Source organism: Hyperolius riggenbachi, chromosome 5 (genome assembly GCF_040937935.1).
Source record: "Hyperolius riggenbachi isolate aHypRig1 chromosome 5, aHypRig1.pri, whole genome shotgun sequence".
NCBI classification, from domain to species: Eukaryota; Metazoa; Chordata; class Amphibia; order Anura; family Hyperoliidae; genus Hyperolius; species Hyperolius riggenbachi.
In genome coordinates, this window is record NC_090650.1 from 353,295,480 (window position 1) to 353,314,864 (window position 19,385).

The 19,385-nt window shown below is 43.9% G+C and overlaps 1 protein-coding gene across 1 annotated transcript in view; it reads left to right on the top strand.

Moving 5' to 3' along the window:
* Nucleotides 1-19,385, top strand: part of MTFR1 (mitochondrial fission regulator 1) — a 58,021-nt gene that overhangs the window by 27,677 nt on the left and 10,959 nt on the right. The window contains exons 4-5 of the mRNA XM_068237442.1: nt 3,595-3,693; nt 16,414-16,529. Of these exons, the coding sequence (XP_068093543.1) occupies nt 3,595-3,693; nt 16,414-16,529 (215 nt within the window). The remainder of the gene's footprint in view (nt 1-3,594; nt 3,694-16,413; nt 16,530-19,385) is intronic.

Consider the following 19,385-nt stretch of genomic DNA (forward strand, 5'->3'; position numbering starts at 1 on the left):
CAGGCCGGGTCGGGCTCTCATGCCTCATGTAAAATGGCCGCGGCTGCGCAGTCCGCATAGACGCGAGTGCGGCTTCACAGCTCTAGGGCCTCCCCTCCTGAGCCACGCACAGGAGACAGCCTGTAGTGTGGATCGGGGGGGGGGGGGGGGGGTCCTAGAGCTGCGCAGCCGTGGCCAGCTCCGGCGGCCATTTTACGTGAGGCATGAGAGTCCGACCCGGGAGTAGCCCGGGGGATTAAACAGCGGGGACCCGGCGGAACTACACGGATGGCGTCCACCGTGGGATCCAATTTGAAGCAGGTACTTGAAGGGAACCTGAACTGAGAAGCATATGGATTTTTCCTTTTAAAATAATACCAGTTGCCTGACTCTCCTGCTGATCCTGTGTCTCTAATACTTTTAGCCTCAGCCCCCCAACAAGCATGCAGATCAGGTGCTCTGACTGAAGTCAGACTGGATTAGCTGCATGCTTGTTTCAGGTGTGTGATTCAGCCACTACTGCAGCAAAGAGATCAGCAGGACTGCCAAGCAACTGGTATTTTCAAAAAGGAACCATCCTTATACCTCTCAGTTTAGGTTCCTTTTAACTTTTTTTTGACCTCGTAAGTCCTTTTAAAGGGGACCTGAGGTCAGAGGGATATGGAGGCTGCCATATTTATTTTCTCATAAACAATGCCAGTTGCCTGGCAGCCCTGTTGATCTTCTGGCATAAGAAGTGTCTGAGTCAATACCCTAGAACAAGCATATGGCTAAACCAGTAAAACCTGATTCAGTACCTGATCTGCTGCATGCTTGTTCAGGGTCTATGGCTAAAAGCATTAGAGACCATAGGATTAAGAGGACTGCCAGGAAACTGATATTTTTTACAAAGAAATAAATATGGCAGTCTCCAAATCCTTCTCGCCTCAAGTTCCATTTAAGTTTGATAAACTGTCTACGATTGAATGGTTTAAATCAGTCTGATGAATAGCGGTCACGAGTTCCCTAGCGGTTCTGATCAGTTATAATATACTCTGGAAGATTTCATTACCGTATAGTTTTCTTAAAGCGGAAAAAAAATTTATATGATTTGTATGTGTTGTACAGCTAAGAAATAAAATATTAGGAGCAGAGACAGAAATCTAATATTGTTTCACGTACAGGAAGAGTTAAAGTGAACCTCCGGACTAAAAATCAACTCAGCAGCACTGAAAAGGCTTTGTGTTTCTTTAACAGTTTCACAGCATCAGAACTTTGTTTCTCTTATACAAGCCTCATTTTTAGCTGCACAGAAGAAAACTGCCCGGGCTTTTTTCCCCTGATGCTGTGCAAAGCATGATGGGATTTCTGATTTTGTTCTCGTTTTGCTGTTTTGGTGCAATTTTTTTATAATTTTTTTTTTTACATTTTGAATTTGACATTTGAAGCCTAGCGTGTGCAGCTGGGAGGGGTGATCAGGACACAGGACAGTTGGAACTGTGTCTCATGCTCTCTGTCACCTCCTTTCAACCAAAAAGATTGCTGCCCCCATGACAAAGATGGCAGCCCCCATCAATCACAAACATTTGCCTGTTCTTTTAAAACAGGGTGGGTAAGAGATTATATTACCTATCTATTCTAATTAACATAACTAATGTAACTTGATGACAGTATGTTTGTTTAGGCTGAAGTTCCCCTGTAAAACTCCAGTTGTTATCCATGCAAAAGAGCCATTGAGAGCTCTGTCTTCTGAAGCTTATTATCTCAACTGTCAGTCATTGTGGCAGGGAACACACTTGTCTTTCAGTTTTCTGCGCGTGATTTTCTGCATACTTTTTCTGCACACCAAGTGTGTTTTGATGCAGGAAAACGTGTGCGTTTTTCACAGCAGCTAATGTAATTGATAGAGAAAACTGACAAAATGTGCAGAGTCTTCATGCAGAATGTCAGTTTTTTTTCTGCGAGCGAACAACACATTAAGTGTGTACTAGCTCATTAATTAACATGAGTTCTCAGTTTTTCTGTGCAGAAAACGCGCACGAAAACAGTCAAGTGTGTTCCCTGCCTGTATCTTCTTTTTCTTTGCAGAGAAGGGGTTCAAAAGTTCACAAGGCTGCTCTGTAAAATCATTTAGAATGCTGAGTAATGTGTAAACTGCAAATATTAGAGAATGATGCAATGTTCCCCAAAAAAACCTATATAACTGAAAATAAAAATATGAAAATATTTTCTTTGCTACTAATGTACTAGTAATTATCCGTACTACACAACCAATTCGTTATATCATAATTTTTTTTCGCTTCAGTGTCTCTTTAAAGAGAAGGTTCGCGCTGCACATAAAAAAATAAACTGCACTTACCTGGGGCTTCTTCCAGCTCCTTGCAGTCGATCAGTGCCCTTGCCGCAGCTCCACTCTCCTCTCCCTCCCGGCGTCCAGCGGTGAAGAAGCCGAACTCGCCAGGTCGGCTTCCAGGTCGGCTTCTGTGCACTCCCCGGCGGGGGGGTCACGTGGTGTAGGGACAGCATCGGGTCTCTACTGCGCCTGCGCAGTAGAGACCCGATGATGTCACGTACACTACGTGACCCGCGCCGTGGAACGCACATGACGCCGACCTGGAAGCCGACCTGGCGAGTTCAGCTTCTTCACCGCTGGATGCTGGGAGGGAGAGGAGCTGCGGCGAGGGCACTGATCGACTGCAAGGAGCTGGAAGAAGCCCCAGGTAAGTGCAGTTTATTTTTTTTATGTGCAGCGCGGATCTTCCCTTTAAAGAGACACTGAAGCGAAAAAAAAATTATGATATTATGATTTGTATGTGTAGTACAGCTAAGAAATAAAACATTAAGATCAGATACATCAGTCTAATTGTTTCCAGTACAGGAAGAGTTAAGAAACTCCAGTTGTTATCTCTATGCAAAAAAGCCATTAAGCTCTACGACTTTCAAAGTCGTGGAGAGGGCTGTTATCTGACTTTTATTATCTCAACTGTTTTCTTTTTCTCTGCCAGAGGAGAGGTCATTAGTTCACAGACTGTGCTGAAAGAATCATTTTGAATGCTGAGTGTTGTGTAATCTGCACATATTATAGAATGATGCAATGTTAGAAAAAACACTATATACCTGAAAATAAAAATGAGAATATTTTCTTTGCTGCTAATCTTCTAGTAATTATTCATAGTACAAAACTAATTCATTATATCATATTTTTTTTTCTACTTCAGTGTCTCTTTAAAGCAGACCTGAACTCAGAACTTTCTCTCTGCTCTAAAAGATAAGCAACAAACAGTAAAATAACATTTAAAGAAAAACATTTGTTAAAGCTTCTAGTACTTCTGCAATAAATCTGCAGTATGTCTAGTTTCTGCTTTCATAGAAGCAAAAAGTGAACATTCTGTGTTTACATATTAGCTGTATCTGCTGAGGACTGCTGATTTTCTGTGCTGACGCGGCTGAGATCAACTCACACTTGTGATTACTTGAACATGAGAGGTATTTAGACAGCATCTTCTCTCTAAAATCACAGGGTGCATTTCTCTCCCTTTTCACTGCGACGTGTGCAAGAGTTCAGATCCACTTTAATTGTAAAACAGCTTTTGAACATTCAGTTTTATATTGAGTGTAAAAGTCCTTTGTTTGCAGGTTCTTTGGTCTGGAAAATCCTATGGCTCTTCTCGAAGTATTGTCCGCTACATTGGGTCAAACCTGCCCATGATACAGTCGCCAAGAGTTCACTTCCAGGTACGATGCATTGCAATGGACGTGTAAATTGAATTGCCATTAACTGTATTTTGTATTAAAAAGGGACCTGACCTTTATTTTTCACTGAAGATTACCAAGCAGTGCTGGAGGCAGTCATTGCCTAATTGCCAAAGGCAGTGCTAAAGTCTAGCATTTTGGATATTGATGTATTTGCCTAAGAATTGGCTCTTTTCCAGAAGCTGGGAAATGCTAACCTCCAGCATCGGATCAGGGTGGCAGACGATCACTGCCTGTAATGGATACTTTCATTGCATTTATGGAAACTGTATTGAGCAACAGATTGTTTTGTACCTCTTGTTCAGTGGGATGCGTCAGATTTAGCTGTGTCTGCCTAGCACTCTTTTTGCTACTTGTAGTATTTCCATTCAGTAGGCTGAGGTCAAAATAAAAATCTCACTGATCAAATCCAAAGTTTTTCTGTACTGGGAACCACATTGACTGGCAAAGTATCTGTATTGTAAAATACTTTTTTGTGTTTTTGGTTGTTTTTTATTTTTAGGACAAACAGTAAGTTTACTCCCAGTAGAGAAGAATCTATACTTGCAGTGTAGTGGCAAGGTTATGTTTGCTTTGTTTCCTGTGTGTCTGTAAATATGTAAATAGCTTGTACAGGACAAATAAAGCACTGGTGTTGGTGAAATACAAACTCTGTCTCCAGACTGGCTTTGCACTGTTTCTGTTCCAGAAGGTAAACACACCTCCTGCCTATCCCCTTGTTTTACACTGGTGTTAGTAATTTGTTTCTTAACACTATTTTCCACCTTTGGAACATTTGTACATCTTGTAAAGCTTCTTTTGAAAGTACATTTTTAATTTTTATCTTCTACTTTTAGTAAGAATCGTACTGTTCTGTGTGCTGAATAGGCATGTGCAGGACTGTGGTCTGTTGGATTTGCTGGCATCTCTGTGGGGATTTGACAAGCCAGCCTTACATTACAAAGTTGTTAGGAAGTTGTAGAGCCAGTCTGTCAAGGATGTAAATTATACAACAAATGCTTCTCTCAGATATACATTTGGTATCTAATATCCATGTTTAAAGGCTCCAAGCATAACATGAGTCTCTCCCACCTTTGGTACTCCCCAGTACAACCTAATAAATGGATAAAATGGGAAAAGATTCTACTAGGTACTCCTAAAGCCCTCTACAATAAGATAACCCTTTCCAGCAAAAATAATAAACCATGATAAACAGTCACAGCTTGGTTCAGTGAAAAAGGATATTTTGCTCTATGGAGAGGGGGAGGAGATGGGAAAGCAGGAGGCTTCCCACAGTGACTGGAACAGCAATCAGCCAAAAATAATCCAACCTGACTAATTATAAGGCACAGAAGGTTGGGGAAGTTAGTACAAACGGCAAACTATAATTGAACTTGTGGTTACAGCACCTTTCCAACCTGCTCCTGACCTCCAGGTTACAAAGAATCTCTTTGTTGGCAGGGACCACATCAGCTGATGGTTCTGTGGAGGTTAATTAAGGTTCTATGCATGTCATGTAGCTCCACCTTCTCGAAAACTGGAGGCCAAGGATGAGAGTTCTGTGGGATGGCATTTTTAGGAATGTAACTGTTTGCTTAACCTCCTTGGCGGTAACCCCGAGCTACAGTCGGGGGCGGAAAACCGTAGCTCAAAGCGATAACCATGACCTACACTCGGGCTATCTGCCGGAGGTTCTGTGCAGAGCAATGCGTGCAGCGGGCGTTTCAACTCACCTCCCGGGGGATCCCGACGTCGGCTGGCATTCTTCTTCTTCTACTCCGAGGCTTTGCTTACCCCTGGTGAGATTGCTGTCATGATGACAGCCGGCAATCTCACTATAGGGTTACAGCTCCATCCAGAGGACTGAGGAAAAACTCCAGCACTGGAGCCCAGGGAGGTGAGGAAGTGCTGGGGCTGCTGCAGACACTCTCGTGGTATGATTTTTTTCATGCTTTTAGGTTCTAAAAGCGCATGAAAAATGTACCGCTTTTAGACCCTAAAATCAGAAGGAATCATACCACCAGGGAGTTTAAAGGACAATTGAAGCGAGAGGGATATGGAGGCTGCCATTTTTATTTCCTTTTAAGCAATACCAGTTGCTAGGCTATCCTGCTGATCCTCTGCTTCGCCATAAACCATGAACAAGCATGCAGCAGATCATGTGTTTCTGACATTGTCAGACCTGACAACATTAGCTGCATGCTTGTTTCTGGTGTTATTCAGACACTACTGCAGCCAAATAGACCAGCGGGACTGACAGGCAACTGGCATTGCTTAAAGGGAACCAGAGACGAGGGGATCCTTAAAAATTAAAAAAAGAGTTTATACATACCTGGGGCGTCCTCCAGCCCCATAAGCCTGGACCGCTCCCACGCCGCCATCCTCCGCTGCCTCTATCGCCGATAACGGGTCCCGTCACTTCCGCCGGACGCGACCAGTTGTACGCATGCACAGGGGCTCCCTCCAGCTTTGTATGCATGTGCCTGCGCAGTACGGAGGGAGTGCACTGCGCTTGCGTTGACTGGCTCAACTGGCCGAAATTACGGGACCCGGTACCGGCGGATAGAGGCAGCAGAGGATGGCAGCGTGGGAGCGACCCAGGCTTATGGGGCTGGAGGAAGCCCCAGGTATGTATAAATCTATTTTTCCCAGGACGTCTATCAGGACAGCACCCCTTCTTGAGACTTGTCTCTCCACCCCACCGCTGGACAGGAAGCTAAAAGATAAAAATTTGCATAGCAGATATGCGGCAGCATAAATACCCCCCAGCTCACCTAGAGCCCTCAGTTGTTTTTTCTGTCCTGGACGGAGCGCAGGGGGATCCTCCGCAGTGCCATCATTGTCAGGCGGCAGGGGCAGCGGTGTTGCGGGCTGTAGCTGGAGCTGGTCAGGGGAGCCGGCGTGCAGCTCGGACAGCGTGGAGGAGGCTTCTCCCAACTTGGCAGCACCTATATACGCGCATGGGCGCGCAAAGGGGAATTCCGGACGTTTACCGGAAGTGCGTCACGCGTGACCGGAAGTAGGAAGCGTCATTTGCAGGGGCAATTCGGCGCACCTGGATGGATACTAGACAGATAAGGTAATTACCCAACACTATTTAAATAATTAGCAGTGCATGTTCCCACCTTTTGGCAACATGGAGGACGCTACAGGCCCTACTCCACTGCTATCTGCTGAGTCTGGCGCTGAACCCTCTCTGGTAAGCGGCACAGGGGTGCTCTAATACCGGGGATATAGATGTATGATGGGGTTTGAATGCTGCTGTATAGAGCTTCACTAATTTAGCCCATATTTTGCTTTTTTAGCCTAAAAAGGATAAATCAAGTTCCCAGCATCATTCATCATCATCTGCATCTGCTTCTACATCTTCTTCAAAAGGGGAAAAGAAATGTCCATTATGCAATACAAAGATGTCCTCAAGTCGGAAATTATGTCACCATTGCACAGATAAAATAGTGAAAAATGCTAATGGGATGGATGAGATCAGAAATGACCACAGCTATTAAGGAAATCAAGGATTCCGCCATAGCATCATCATCATCCTGTATCCAGGGCTCTCTACAAACACAGGTGGCGCAGCCTGAGGACCCTAATCCTCCTCCAGGATCCCCTCTAGTCTCCTTAAATCCTGCACCAGTTTCTAGGAAGCGAAGGGCTGAGGAATCGGTAGCATCCGAATTATCTGAGGGAGAATTAGGAATTTCATCCTTCGAGGAAATTTCTGAGGATGAGGAAGGAGAGAAATCGGGGAAAAATCAAAAATTTGCTTTTTCACCTGATCTTATTAATGAGTCAGAGAAGAAGTCCCTATCACAGTTGGATCAAATGTATGAGAGCCTATCTGATCCTCATTCCTCAGTTATCCCGGTTCATTCTTCCCTAAAAAATATGATAAGAAAGGAGTGGGATAACCCTGAGAAACTGGCTTTTTGGCCAAGGACCCTTAACAGGCGGTATCCTTTTGCCGTTGAGGATCAGAAATTCTGGGGTCCCTCTCCGAAGCTTGATCCAGCTTTGTCTAGAGTTTCAAAGAATACAGATTTACTCTTTGAGGATTTCGGGCACCTCAAAGACCCTATAGACAAAAAGACCGATAATCTTTTAAGGAGAGCGTGGGAGTCCTCCTCACTTACATTCAAACCCGCCGTGGCGTCTACAGCTGTAGGTAGATCCCTTAAAACCTGGTTAATGGAGACTCAAAATAAAATTGCCACGGGAGTACCTAGGGAGGAAATCTTACAGGATTTTCCTAACCTATTTAATGCCACTAATTATATGACTGATGCAGCAGACGACACAGTGAAACTTACTGCTAGGACTACTGCATTAGTCAACTCAGCCAGGCGTGGTGTTTGGGTCAAAACATGGAGGGGAGACAATTCCTCCAAAGCCAAACTATGTGGAATTCCTTGTGAGGGAGAATTCTTATTCGGGTCTAAACTAGATGAGACATTAGACAGAACTGCTGACGTCAAGAAGAACTTTCCTGTTAAAAGGAGAGTTTTTCCTTCTAAACGTCCCTTTCGTGCCAACACAGTCAGAGTCTGATAATAAGGCCCCTACCAGGAGGGGAGGAGAGAAAAGATGGGCCCCTTATAAAGTACAGAAGGGTAAACCAGCCTTTGCCACCAATTCTTCTACCCAGGCTAATAAACAATGACGCCAGCATCCCAGTGGGGGGAAGGCTTCCCCACTTTTACGAGACATGGCAGGAAACCTTTCAAAATCAGTGGCTATTAAAAATAATTCTAGAGGGATACAGCATAGAGTTCTCGCAGACACCTCCTCACAAATTTCTTGTTTGCCCAATTCCAAAGGACACTGTACAGCGTCTAGCATTGGAAAAGGAAATATACTCTCTGCTACACAAAAGAGTGATCAGGGATGTTCCAAGATGTCAACAGGGATTGGGATTTTACTCCCCAGTTTTCCTGGTAAAGAAACCTCAGGGAGAGTTTCGATTTATCCTGAATCTAAAGGAACTAAACAAATCAATAAGATACAGAAGATTTCGAATGGACAATATTTACTCTGTGATAACTCTCTTAAGGTGCCCATACACTCGTCAGATTGGCAGCAGATAGATAAGAAATGCATCTGTTGATCTATCTGATGCGTTTTTAGAACATTTTTTACCAGGATAGAATTCCAATAGATTTCAGTTTGAAATCTATTGAAATTCGATCTGATGGCATTTTTTTGCCATCAGATTTCCATTAAGGCCAATGCAAACTGATAAGCAATCTCATCAGATCGACCTAAATTTTCCACCCTGTTAGTTCGATGGAAATCCATCGAAATCGATCGAAATTGGCCATCGATCGGTCGATTGGACAACCGATTTGCAATCGATCGATCGATCGGGATCGATCGGTCGGCCAGAAAATCGGCTGAGTGTATGGGCCCCTTTACAGAAAGATTGTTTCCTGGCATCCCTGGACTTAAAGGATGCATATCTGCATGTTCCAATTCATCTGAATTCACAACAGTTTCTCAGATTCGCAGTGCACCTGGAGGGAAAGGTAAGACACTTCCAGTTTAACGCTCTACCTTTCGGCATTTCTTCTGCTCCTTGGCTCTTCACAAAGATTTTGTCGGAAGTATTAGCAGTTATCAGGGACAGGTCCATATCTGTTCTTAGTTATCTGGATGATTTATTGATTTGGGGGCAATCTAGAGACTCAGTGTTACTACAGGTAGAATCCACTATGGAATTTTTGCAGTCAATTGGATGGCTTATTAACTACTCTAAATCAACCCTAATTCCTTCTCAGCTCATGGAATTTTTAGGGTTCAATATTTCCACTACTAATGAAAGGCTTTTATTACTAGAGAGGAAGGTTTCTGCAATACTTAATACTGTTTCTTCTTTCCAGCAGGCCCACTACATCTCCCTCAGAAAAGCAATGGCGGTTCTGGGACTCCTAACTTCTGCCTTTCCGGCCATTCAGTGGGGTCAGTTCCATGCCAGGACCTTGCAAATTTGGATTCTGACAGAATGGAACAGGGATATAAAACTTCTGGACAAGAAGGTGTTCATTCCCTACAGTGTAAAGGTCTCACTCGTGTGGTGGCAAGATCTCACACATCTATCAGAGGGTCGGCTGTGGCATTATCCATCTCAGTTAGTGATAACAACGGACGCCAGTCTATGGGGTTGGGGAGCACACATGGATGGTCGTCCAGCTCAGGGACAGTGGTCCAACAGGATGAAAACCAGGTCATCAAACAGCAGGGAGCTTCAGGCTGTTTGGTTGGCGCTACAAAACTTCAGTCAGGACATAAGACAGTGTCATGTGCTGATAAGGTCAGACAACAGCAGCGTGGTAGCTTATCTGAATCGTCAGGGAGGAACGAGAAGTTCATTACTGTGGTCCCAAACCAGACAAATCCTAAATTGGGCAGAAAGGAATCTAATGTCCTTAAAGGCCCGACATCTAAAGGGTACAGCCAACCAGTTGGCAGACTTCTTAAGCAGGTCCCCTCTGAAACAGGACGAGTGGTCCCTAAATCCGTCAGTTTTTCAAGAAATCAAGGATCAATGGGGGTCCCCGGAAGTGGACCTCTTTGCCAACAAGGACAATGCCAAGTGTCAGAGGTTCTGCTCACTATGTCCCCTAGACAAACCTTGGGCAGTGGATGCTTTTTCAATAAATTGGGGAACACAGTTGATGTACAGTTTTCCCCCAATATCACTCATTCCACAGGTTCTGAACAAGGTTGTACAGGATCAAGCTCAAATGATCCTGATAGCCCCCTCCTGGCCGAAGAGACCGCGGTTCACGTTGTTACAGAAATTGACAGTATGTCAGCCAATTACTCTTCAGAATCGACAGGATCTACTGCAGCAGGGCATAGCTTTTCACCCAAACCTTCAACTTCTTCACCTTACAGCATGGAGGCTGAGTGGAAAATCTTGAAGGCAAGAGTATTCTCGGATAAATTATCCGAAACCCTGATACAATGTCGTAAAAAAGTAACCAGAGATATTTATAATAAGACATGGACAGTGTATCTGAATTGGTGTAAAGAGAAATCTTTAATTTATCTTTATCTACGTCAGTGCTTGAGTTTCTTCAACAGGGATTACAAAAAGGATTAAGTGTCAGTACCTTGAAGGTTCAGACATCGGCAATCAGTGTCTTCTTGGAAAGGAAACTGGCGGCAGAAGAATACTTTATCAGATTTTTCCAGGCTCTGAAAAGGATTCGGCCATTAGTTCGTTCTCGAATTCCCTGATGGGACTTAAATACTGTTCTCCAGGCTATGTGTGAACCACCATTCGAACCCATAAAGGAAATATCCGACAAATTTCTTTCTTTAAAAACCACTTTTTTGTTAGCCATCACAACAGCCAGGAGAATTGGTGAAATTCAAGCTTTGTCAATTCAAGAACCGTATTGTATTATTGCAGACGATCGAATTACACTAAAGTTAGACAACGCATTTCTCCCTAAAGTGGTATCTAAATTCCACAGATCCCAGGAGATATTTTTACCTTCCTTTTGTGCTAATCCAACCAATGAGAAGGAAAGACGTCTACACTGTCTAGATGTAAGGAGATGTGTGATTCATTACCTTGAAAGAACTAAGGAATGGAGGAAATCTGATTCAATGTTGATACTGTATGGAGGAATATCTAGGGGGAGACAGGCCTCCAAAGCTACATTGGCCAGATGGATTAAAGAAGCTATTACTACCTCTTACAAATCCCAGGGTAAATTACCTTCTACTCCAATCAAAGCTCATTCAACAAGGGGTATATCCACATCCTGGGCAGAGAGGGCTGGTGCATCCATCGAACAGATCTGCAGAGCGGCCACCTGGTCCAGCCAAAATACTTTTGTCAGACACTACAGGCTTAATGTCTTATCCAGTGCAGACTTAAGTTTTGGCAGAAGGGTTCTTCAAGCAGTGGTCCCCCCCTAAGATTTCATCTTGTCTATCTCTCAAGAAGGGGTGCTGTCCTGATAGACGTCCTGGGAAAGACCACATTTACTTACGGTAAAGTCTTTTCCAGTAGTCTGAAGGACAGCACCCCTGCGACCCACCCTGTGTGGGAAATATTAAGGTAAATATACATATGGTGTTGTTTTTTGTTGTATGCATACGTCCATATAATCTTTTTATAACTGAGGGCTCTAGGTGAGCTGGGGGGTATTTATGCTGCCGCATATCTGCTATGCAAATTTTTATCTTTTAGCTTCCTGTCCAGCGGTGGGGTGGAGAGACAAGTCTCAAGAAGGGGTGCTGTCCTTCAGACTACTGGAAAAGACTTTACCGTAAGTAAATGTGGTCTATTCTTCAGCTCTGGTTCTTTTTAAAGAACAAGTGAAACCCATGCTAACCTAGAAATAAAAACCACATATATAAGTAGATAAATACTAGTTCTACTTGCATAACCGATGCATTGCACTGTCCAAATTATGATCCCTGTGAATTTTATAAAGGAAAAGCAGAGAATCCTATTCTAGACAGTTTCCATCTTGGTTACCTTTGAAGCTAATCCTGACATTTCCTCTCACACTTTTTTTTTCTCTCCTCTTGCTAACTGTGTATTTGTTACCCGCCCTCCTCCGAGTCTTCAGACACTCCCACTGAGGTCTATACTAGGAAGTGCACAGTATTATATCATTAGAAAGAGGGGGAAATAAAGGGAAGAGGAGGAATCTATTATAGATAAAAAGATCCCCCAGCGTGCAACTGTTTGACAATGTAAATTAAAGGGCCAGTGATCCTAAGGTATGTGATAACTGTAATAAATATTTGTTGGTTGCTATTGGCAACAACACTACACCTTCGTTCGGCACCATATCACAGGAAGTGTGATAACTCAACACTCATCACAGCAAACCGCATAGGAGATTGAACTTCTTAGACGTTGTCAAAGTTCAAGAGTTTATTTGTAAAACAAATATACAGATGTGTTCAGTAGCAATCTTATATCTTCGTTACATGTTACCTCGGCCAAGGAAACGGTCTGTAGAATCTTATGCGTTCCATGCAGACTTGGTCTATCCCTAGTGGCTAGACCAGGCAGCTTTCTCTTTGTTACATGTATGCTAGTTGCACTTAGGCATATATACAGCATACAGATAATGTAGAAGGAAAGTAGAAACAGGAGTAAGAAGTAAAGTCATAAGTGAGAAGTCCCCTCCGGAGCCCATATTGGCTATTCTTATACTAACCTCTAAAGAGTTAAATGTGACATCATCCCGCAGGGATGATCCAGTCCCCATCGCATGCAATTGGCTAATAGCATGTGATGGATGACTATCTGCACCTGCTCCGATGGGACAAGCCAAATATGAAATTAGGTCAAATGTTCCCTGGCTATTGTTTACCTTTAGGAAATATGAAAACGCTCAATGTTTACAGTAAAGGCTGCCTGGATGTCTGTACATCGTGGACAGATAAGCACTCTGGCCTTGTGTGAGACACCGGACCCTGTTCCACAGTGCTTCTAGAAATGCTCCATAAAGGGAGACTCTCTGCAAATCAAGTCTTTTAACTAAAATCTGTTAAAGTAAGTGAGACTTAAGAATTCAGGCATATACTTAAATTCTAACAATAACTCCAAACCATAACAGCAGAAAAAGTTTTGAATGCAGGATTAGCATCTTTATCACTTAATACAATCAGACCAGTTGCTTTTGAAATTTGATTTTTATGGTGACAATCCCGCTTTAAAGAGTAACGGTTAGGCATAAAATCCAAAATAAATTTTCCATTAGTAGCTGTTAAATATGTAAAAATGACACTACAATACATCTGTTATGTAACTAGAGCAAGTAATTATCTACTTGCATATGTGTTTTTTTTTCCAGGCAATGTATGGCTAAAAGTTGCTCTTTAAAAGGAAATAAATATGGCAACCTCCATATTCTTCTCACTATAGTTGTCCTTAAAGAGAAACTCCGACCAAGAATTGAACTTTATCCCAATCAGTAGCTGATACCCCATTTTACATGAGAAATCTATTCCTTTTCACAAACAGACCATCAGGGGGCGCTGTATGACTGATATTGTGGTGAAACCCCTCTCACAAGAAACTCTGAGGACCGTGGTACTCCTGGCAGTTTCCTGCCTGTGAACCTTGTTGCATTGTGGGAAATAGCTGTTTACAGCTGCTTCCAACTGCCAAAACAGCAAGCAGCAGCTACATCACCTGCCAGAAGTAAAAATGTCACCATGTAATGTCAGCATGTAAAGCAGGGATTTAAAAGGTTTTGCAATGGGCAAACACTGACTAAATCATTTATACATAATTATTGTAAAAATGAAGCATTTTGTTTATTACATTATTTTCACTGGAGTTCCTCTTTAAGGCCGAATCCCATGTTTCCCCTAAATAAACACCTCTCTCCAATGCTACACATCCTACCTATGCTTTTCTTTGCACCCCTGAGAGTTGGCATATTCAAGGTCCCAACTGACCCAGCACTTTAACCCCCTGTGCTGCATTGCTGTATCTCTTCTTACACCACCTCTTGGCAGCCATGAAAACCCAGAACTGAGTTTGTTGGAAAATCCAATACACGCACGCATGCACACGCGCGCACACACACGTTTTCATGCAGCTCACTATATTCCCAGAACACCCTGGTTTGCTAATGTTATATAAAGATGTGTGAGAGCCTGTGTGTAGGTGATGCAGACATTCCTGGGTCAAAGCAGTCTTGCTTGATCCATCTGTAGTCTGTAATAAGGAGTGGGAGGACTGCCTGAGACCTGACAATCATATCTTTGTTCTGTTTATGTTCTTACTGCTGAGTGTAGAACTATGGGAGTGTTTAGCGCATTCTGTGGATGATATGGTAACTGGAATTCTCGTGTATGTCTTGTTTATATTTTTCAAGTCATCAGGTATGTTTTTCACTATTATGATTTTCCATCATCTGGGTTATCCTTCACATTCTCTTAGTACAGAAGGGGGTCATCTAGAACTTGTGTGTTTATCTATATGAAACTTTTGCACAAAACCAGTATACTGTTGGTTATTTTCTGAGATTGATTCAATTTACACAGAGGGCTACCGCCACGCACCTAAAGGTGGCCACACACCATACAATAAAAAGATCCAATTTTACACCAATTTGATAAATACGATCGGTTGAACCGAAAAATCGAAAGCTTTTTTCCAATCATTCGAGAAATCTGAATTTCCCATTTTTATTTGATCTGGAAAATTGGGAGTGTTGGATTTTTCTGATCCATTTTTATAAAAAATTGAATGGTGTGTGTGGTAGATTGTCAATTTCTTTGATGTGCAGATCCAATCAATTTTTTTCTGAGTTTTCAATTATTTTATTCATGATTGAGGAGAAATTGAACATAGGTGTGTGGTACATTGATCAGATTTTTGAAATTTCTTAACTCTTCCTGTACTGGAAACAATATTAGACTTGTGCCTCTGCTCCTAATGTTTTATTTCTTAGCTGTACTACACATACAAATAATTACATCATAATTTTTTTTTTGTTTTTTTTTGTTTGTTTTTTTTTTATAATTCACAATACACTGCCTTTCAGTTTTTCTAATTTATTATAAAAACTATGTATGTTATGTAACTATTTCAATGCTTGTGTGGACTGTGAAAAGGCACCTCGTGTGATCTCTCCTCTTCCTCCTCCTCTTGTGCTGCATCTTCTGTCTATGAAGGAACACAGTAGTGGAGCTCTTCTAGGTCAGTCTGGAGTGCTGCATGCTGTGCTTCTGTCTTCTCTGTGCATGTCTGTGTGATGGTGTATGGTTTATATCTGTAATGTGATTATCCACAAAAGTCATTGAAGTCCTGCTATAAACAAATGGCATAGATGTATGCTTTACCTTGTGCTTCCTCCAGCCCCCTGTAGACTGATCATTGTCTTGCCAGGCCACTCCGTTCTCCCACAATGTGGCCACAGATATTCCCCAGTTGCGCTTCACTGCACATGCGCTGTCCCAGCCACACGCCCGTCCCCAGTCTTGCTCACATGACAGAGAGCACTCTGCACATGCGCTGTACGCTAAGACTGTAACTCTGTGCAGAATGCTCCCGGCTATAGGAGCGCAAAATGGGAGGACTGCGCAGTGGAGAGCGACTGGGCTGGACCGCTGAATCTGCGGGAGGACAGCTATTGGGCCCACCGACTACAGGTGGATGGAGGAAGTCCCAGATAGAAGTATAAATCTTTACAACTTTTTGTTTTTCTCCAGTTTCCTTTATTCTTCAATAGATAGCAGGATCACCTCACAGTTGGCTTCTGTCCCGTTAAACACAATTGCTATGTACAGGAATACGGACTGACAAATGCAACGATAACTGGAGCAACACTGGAGTATTTGCTCTACTTTACCCCTCAGAATTTATTTTACAAACTAATCTTCACTGTTTGGTTCCTGTGTGAAAATGATTTACTTTTGCTGTAGTTTTCCCATAGCCCCGCTTTGGAAGCATTGGGAGAGCTGCACACTTGATGACTTTTAGTGACCTCATTGTTTTTTTTTTTAAATTCTAGCTTTTTGCAATATGCTGCAGTCTTGATTTGTACAAACTTTTCCTCAAGTCCAGTTTCCTAAGGGAAGTAAAGCATATTGCATCTAAAGTTATTAAAATCATCATCATAAGAAACGAGAAATAGTTTCTTTGCTGCTCATTCACTGATTTATGGATTTTACAGCACGTCTTTACATTGTATAGTAAAACACTAAACTCATTGGTGGTTCTTGTATGTGTTGCAGCTCATTCCATATCCTGTTGCACTAAATACCATTGGTCAAAATGGTGCTGTGGTTCCATCTTTAGCAGATATAGGATGGCTCGCCAATGAGGAGGGAGAATCCTTTGCAAGGCTGAGGTAAGTTTAAATAATGGAAAGGTTTCCACTACAGGTATTATAAACGGTCATACTTACCGTATTTCGCGCCGTATAAGACGCTCCGGAATATAAGACGCACCCAGGTTTAGAGGGCAAAAACCAGAGAAAAAAAAAATATATACTAAACCTGGTGCGTCCATATTCCAGGAGCGTCTTGTACATGTTACCCCTCAAATGTTGTCCTCCTGTGTCCCATTGTCTCCCCAGTGTCCCCAATACCTGCCCCATGTGTCCTCTGTGTCCCCCATGTGTCCTCTGTGTCCCTCATGCCTGCCCCATGTGCCTGTGTCCCCATATGTCCTCTGTGTCACCTATGCATGCCTCATGTGTCCCTCATGCCTGCCCCATGTGCCTGTGTCCCCCATGTGTCCTCTGTGTCCCCCATGTGTCCTCTGTGTCCCCCATGTGTCCTCTGTGTCCCCCATGTGTCCTCTGTGTCCCCCATGTGTCCTCTGTGTCCCCCATGCCTGCTGTATCCTCTGTGTCCCTCATGTGGCTGCACCTGACTTATGCCTCTGCCCTCTCCCCCATGCCTGTAATGTGTCCGGCTGAGTGTGTTACATGCCCCCTCCCGCTGTGTTCCTTATCGCTGCGTGCCCCCGCGAGTGTCTAATATGTCCGCTCCCCCGCCTGCCTTATCTCCCTCCCCCATGTCTTGGCTGGCCCCCCCCCCGGGTGTTAATCTGCAGCGGGCTTACCTCTCCACCATGCCCGCGAGGATTGGAGACTTCCTTCACAGCCGCGCATCTCGCTCTAGTGATCGGCATGTGGTGATTGCGTCATTATCACATGCCGATCACTAGAGCGAGATGCGCGGCTGTGAAGGAAGTCTCCAATCCTCGCGGGCATGGCGGAGAGGTAAGCCCGCTGCAGATTAACACCCGGGGGGGCCAGCCAAGACATGGGGGAGGGAGATAAGGCAGGCGGGGGAGCGGGCATATTAGACACTCGCGGGGGCACGCAGCGATAAGGAACACAGCGGGAGGGGGCATGTAACACACTCAGCCGGACACATTACAGGCATGGGGAGCAGGCAGATGCATACGTCGGGTGCAGCCACACAGGCAGGGAATTCCCGACGTGGCGGCGGGTCGCGGTCCGTGGCGGCGGGTCGCGGTCCGTATCGGCGGGCGTTTCTAAGTCGGGAATTCCCTGCCTTTGCCGTATAAGACGCAGGGACTTTTTCCCCCTATTTTTTGGGGAGAAAAGTGCGTCTTATACGGCGAAAAATACGGTATTATGTGAAATAGCTTTGTGTATTCATCAAGGCTTAAAGGACAACTGTAGTGAGAGGTATATGGAAGGCTGCTATATTTATTTCCTTTAAAACAATACCAGCCCTGCTGTTCTCTTTGGCTGCAGTAGTGTCTTGATAACACCAGAAACAAGCATGCAGCTAATCCTATCAGATCTGACAATGTCAGAAGCACCTGATCTGCTGCATGCTTGTTAAGGGTCTACGGCTAAAAGTAGTAGAGGCAGAGGATCAGCAGGACAGCCAGGCAACGGGTATTGCTTAAAAGAAAATAAAAATGGCAGCCTCTATATACCTCTCACTTCAGGTGTCCTTTAACAGCCTACTTATTAATGGACAACTGAAGAGAGAGGGATATGGAGGCTATCATAGTTATTTCCTTTTAAGCAATACCAGTTGCTTGGCTGTCCTACTGATCCTCTGCCTTTAATACTTTAAGCTATAGACCCTGACGCCGCGTCTCAATAGGTTGTGGAAAATTATAAAACTTTATTCAAATATTCATGGTGCATGCTCCAGATACAAAAACCATAAAGGCATTTAAAATAAGGGTTGCACTCCACACACCGCCATGCACTCCTGCATTCAGTCCCATGCTGACCGCACCTAAAGGCACTGGTGCCAGAAATAACTAGTTGGCCTCTTCAGAGTGGGGGAGACAGCAGGGTGCACTTGTAGCGGTAGCAGTTAAGCGTAAGCCATAGACCCAGATGACTCACCTGACCTCAGTGATTCCATGTAAAGTTCCTTGCCTCCTGATGGAGGTATGAAGGAAGTCTCCATATATGGATAGATCTCCAAGGAGCAAGAAAGCTTTAGCCGTTAGGTAGGGAGGAGCTGGAGCCCTATGCTTGCACCACCTTTGGCAGTTGGCATGCATGCTGGGTTTCTGGTTACCATGGGCCATAGACAGAGCAGGAGGATGGCAAGGGTGCGATTAGGAGGGGGACTGGAGGAAGCCCCAGGTATATACATTTTTTTCTTCCCTGCCCATCTCAGTTACACTTTAGATTCCCTTGATTTTAATATGTTTGGGCTCTAACTCGGCCACAGAAAGAAATTCACCTTTTTCTTCTTTGGCAATTCACTCCGCAAAATCCTCCAGTTGGAGCCAGTCAACACCTCCCAGCCACGGGATTGTGATAGAGGCACATGCGGCTGGGCCCCTCATGGGCAGTACGCCCCAGACCGGAGGACTTTCGGTGCAAGAGGACGGCAAGGAAGTGATTAGCCTGGAGGAAGCCTCAAGTGTATATATTTTTTTTCTTCCCATCTCAGGTTCTCTTTAAAGAGGATCTCCATCCTAATTTCTAAGAACCTGCAGTGCTGTTGTAGGCAAAAGTTATATTTACCTGCGGTCTCGCAGCTGTCCAGAAGACCCCGTATCACTACACTTCTTGGCCCAGCCTCCACTCTCTCTTCAGAGAAAAACGCTGGATGGCTTCGTGGGACGAGACTCCGCAGGTAAATATAACTTTTACTTATAACAGTGCTGCAGGTTCTTATAAATAAGGATGGAGACCCTCTTTAAGGTTGCAGGTCACTCTTGCATTCAGCTTCTTGCACTACATTAACTTGTT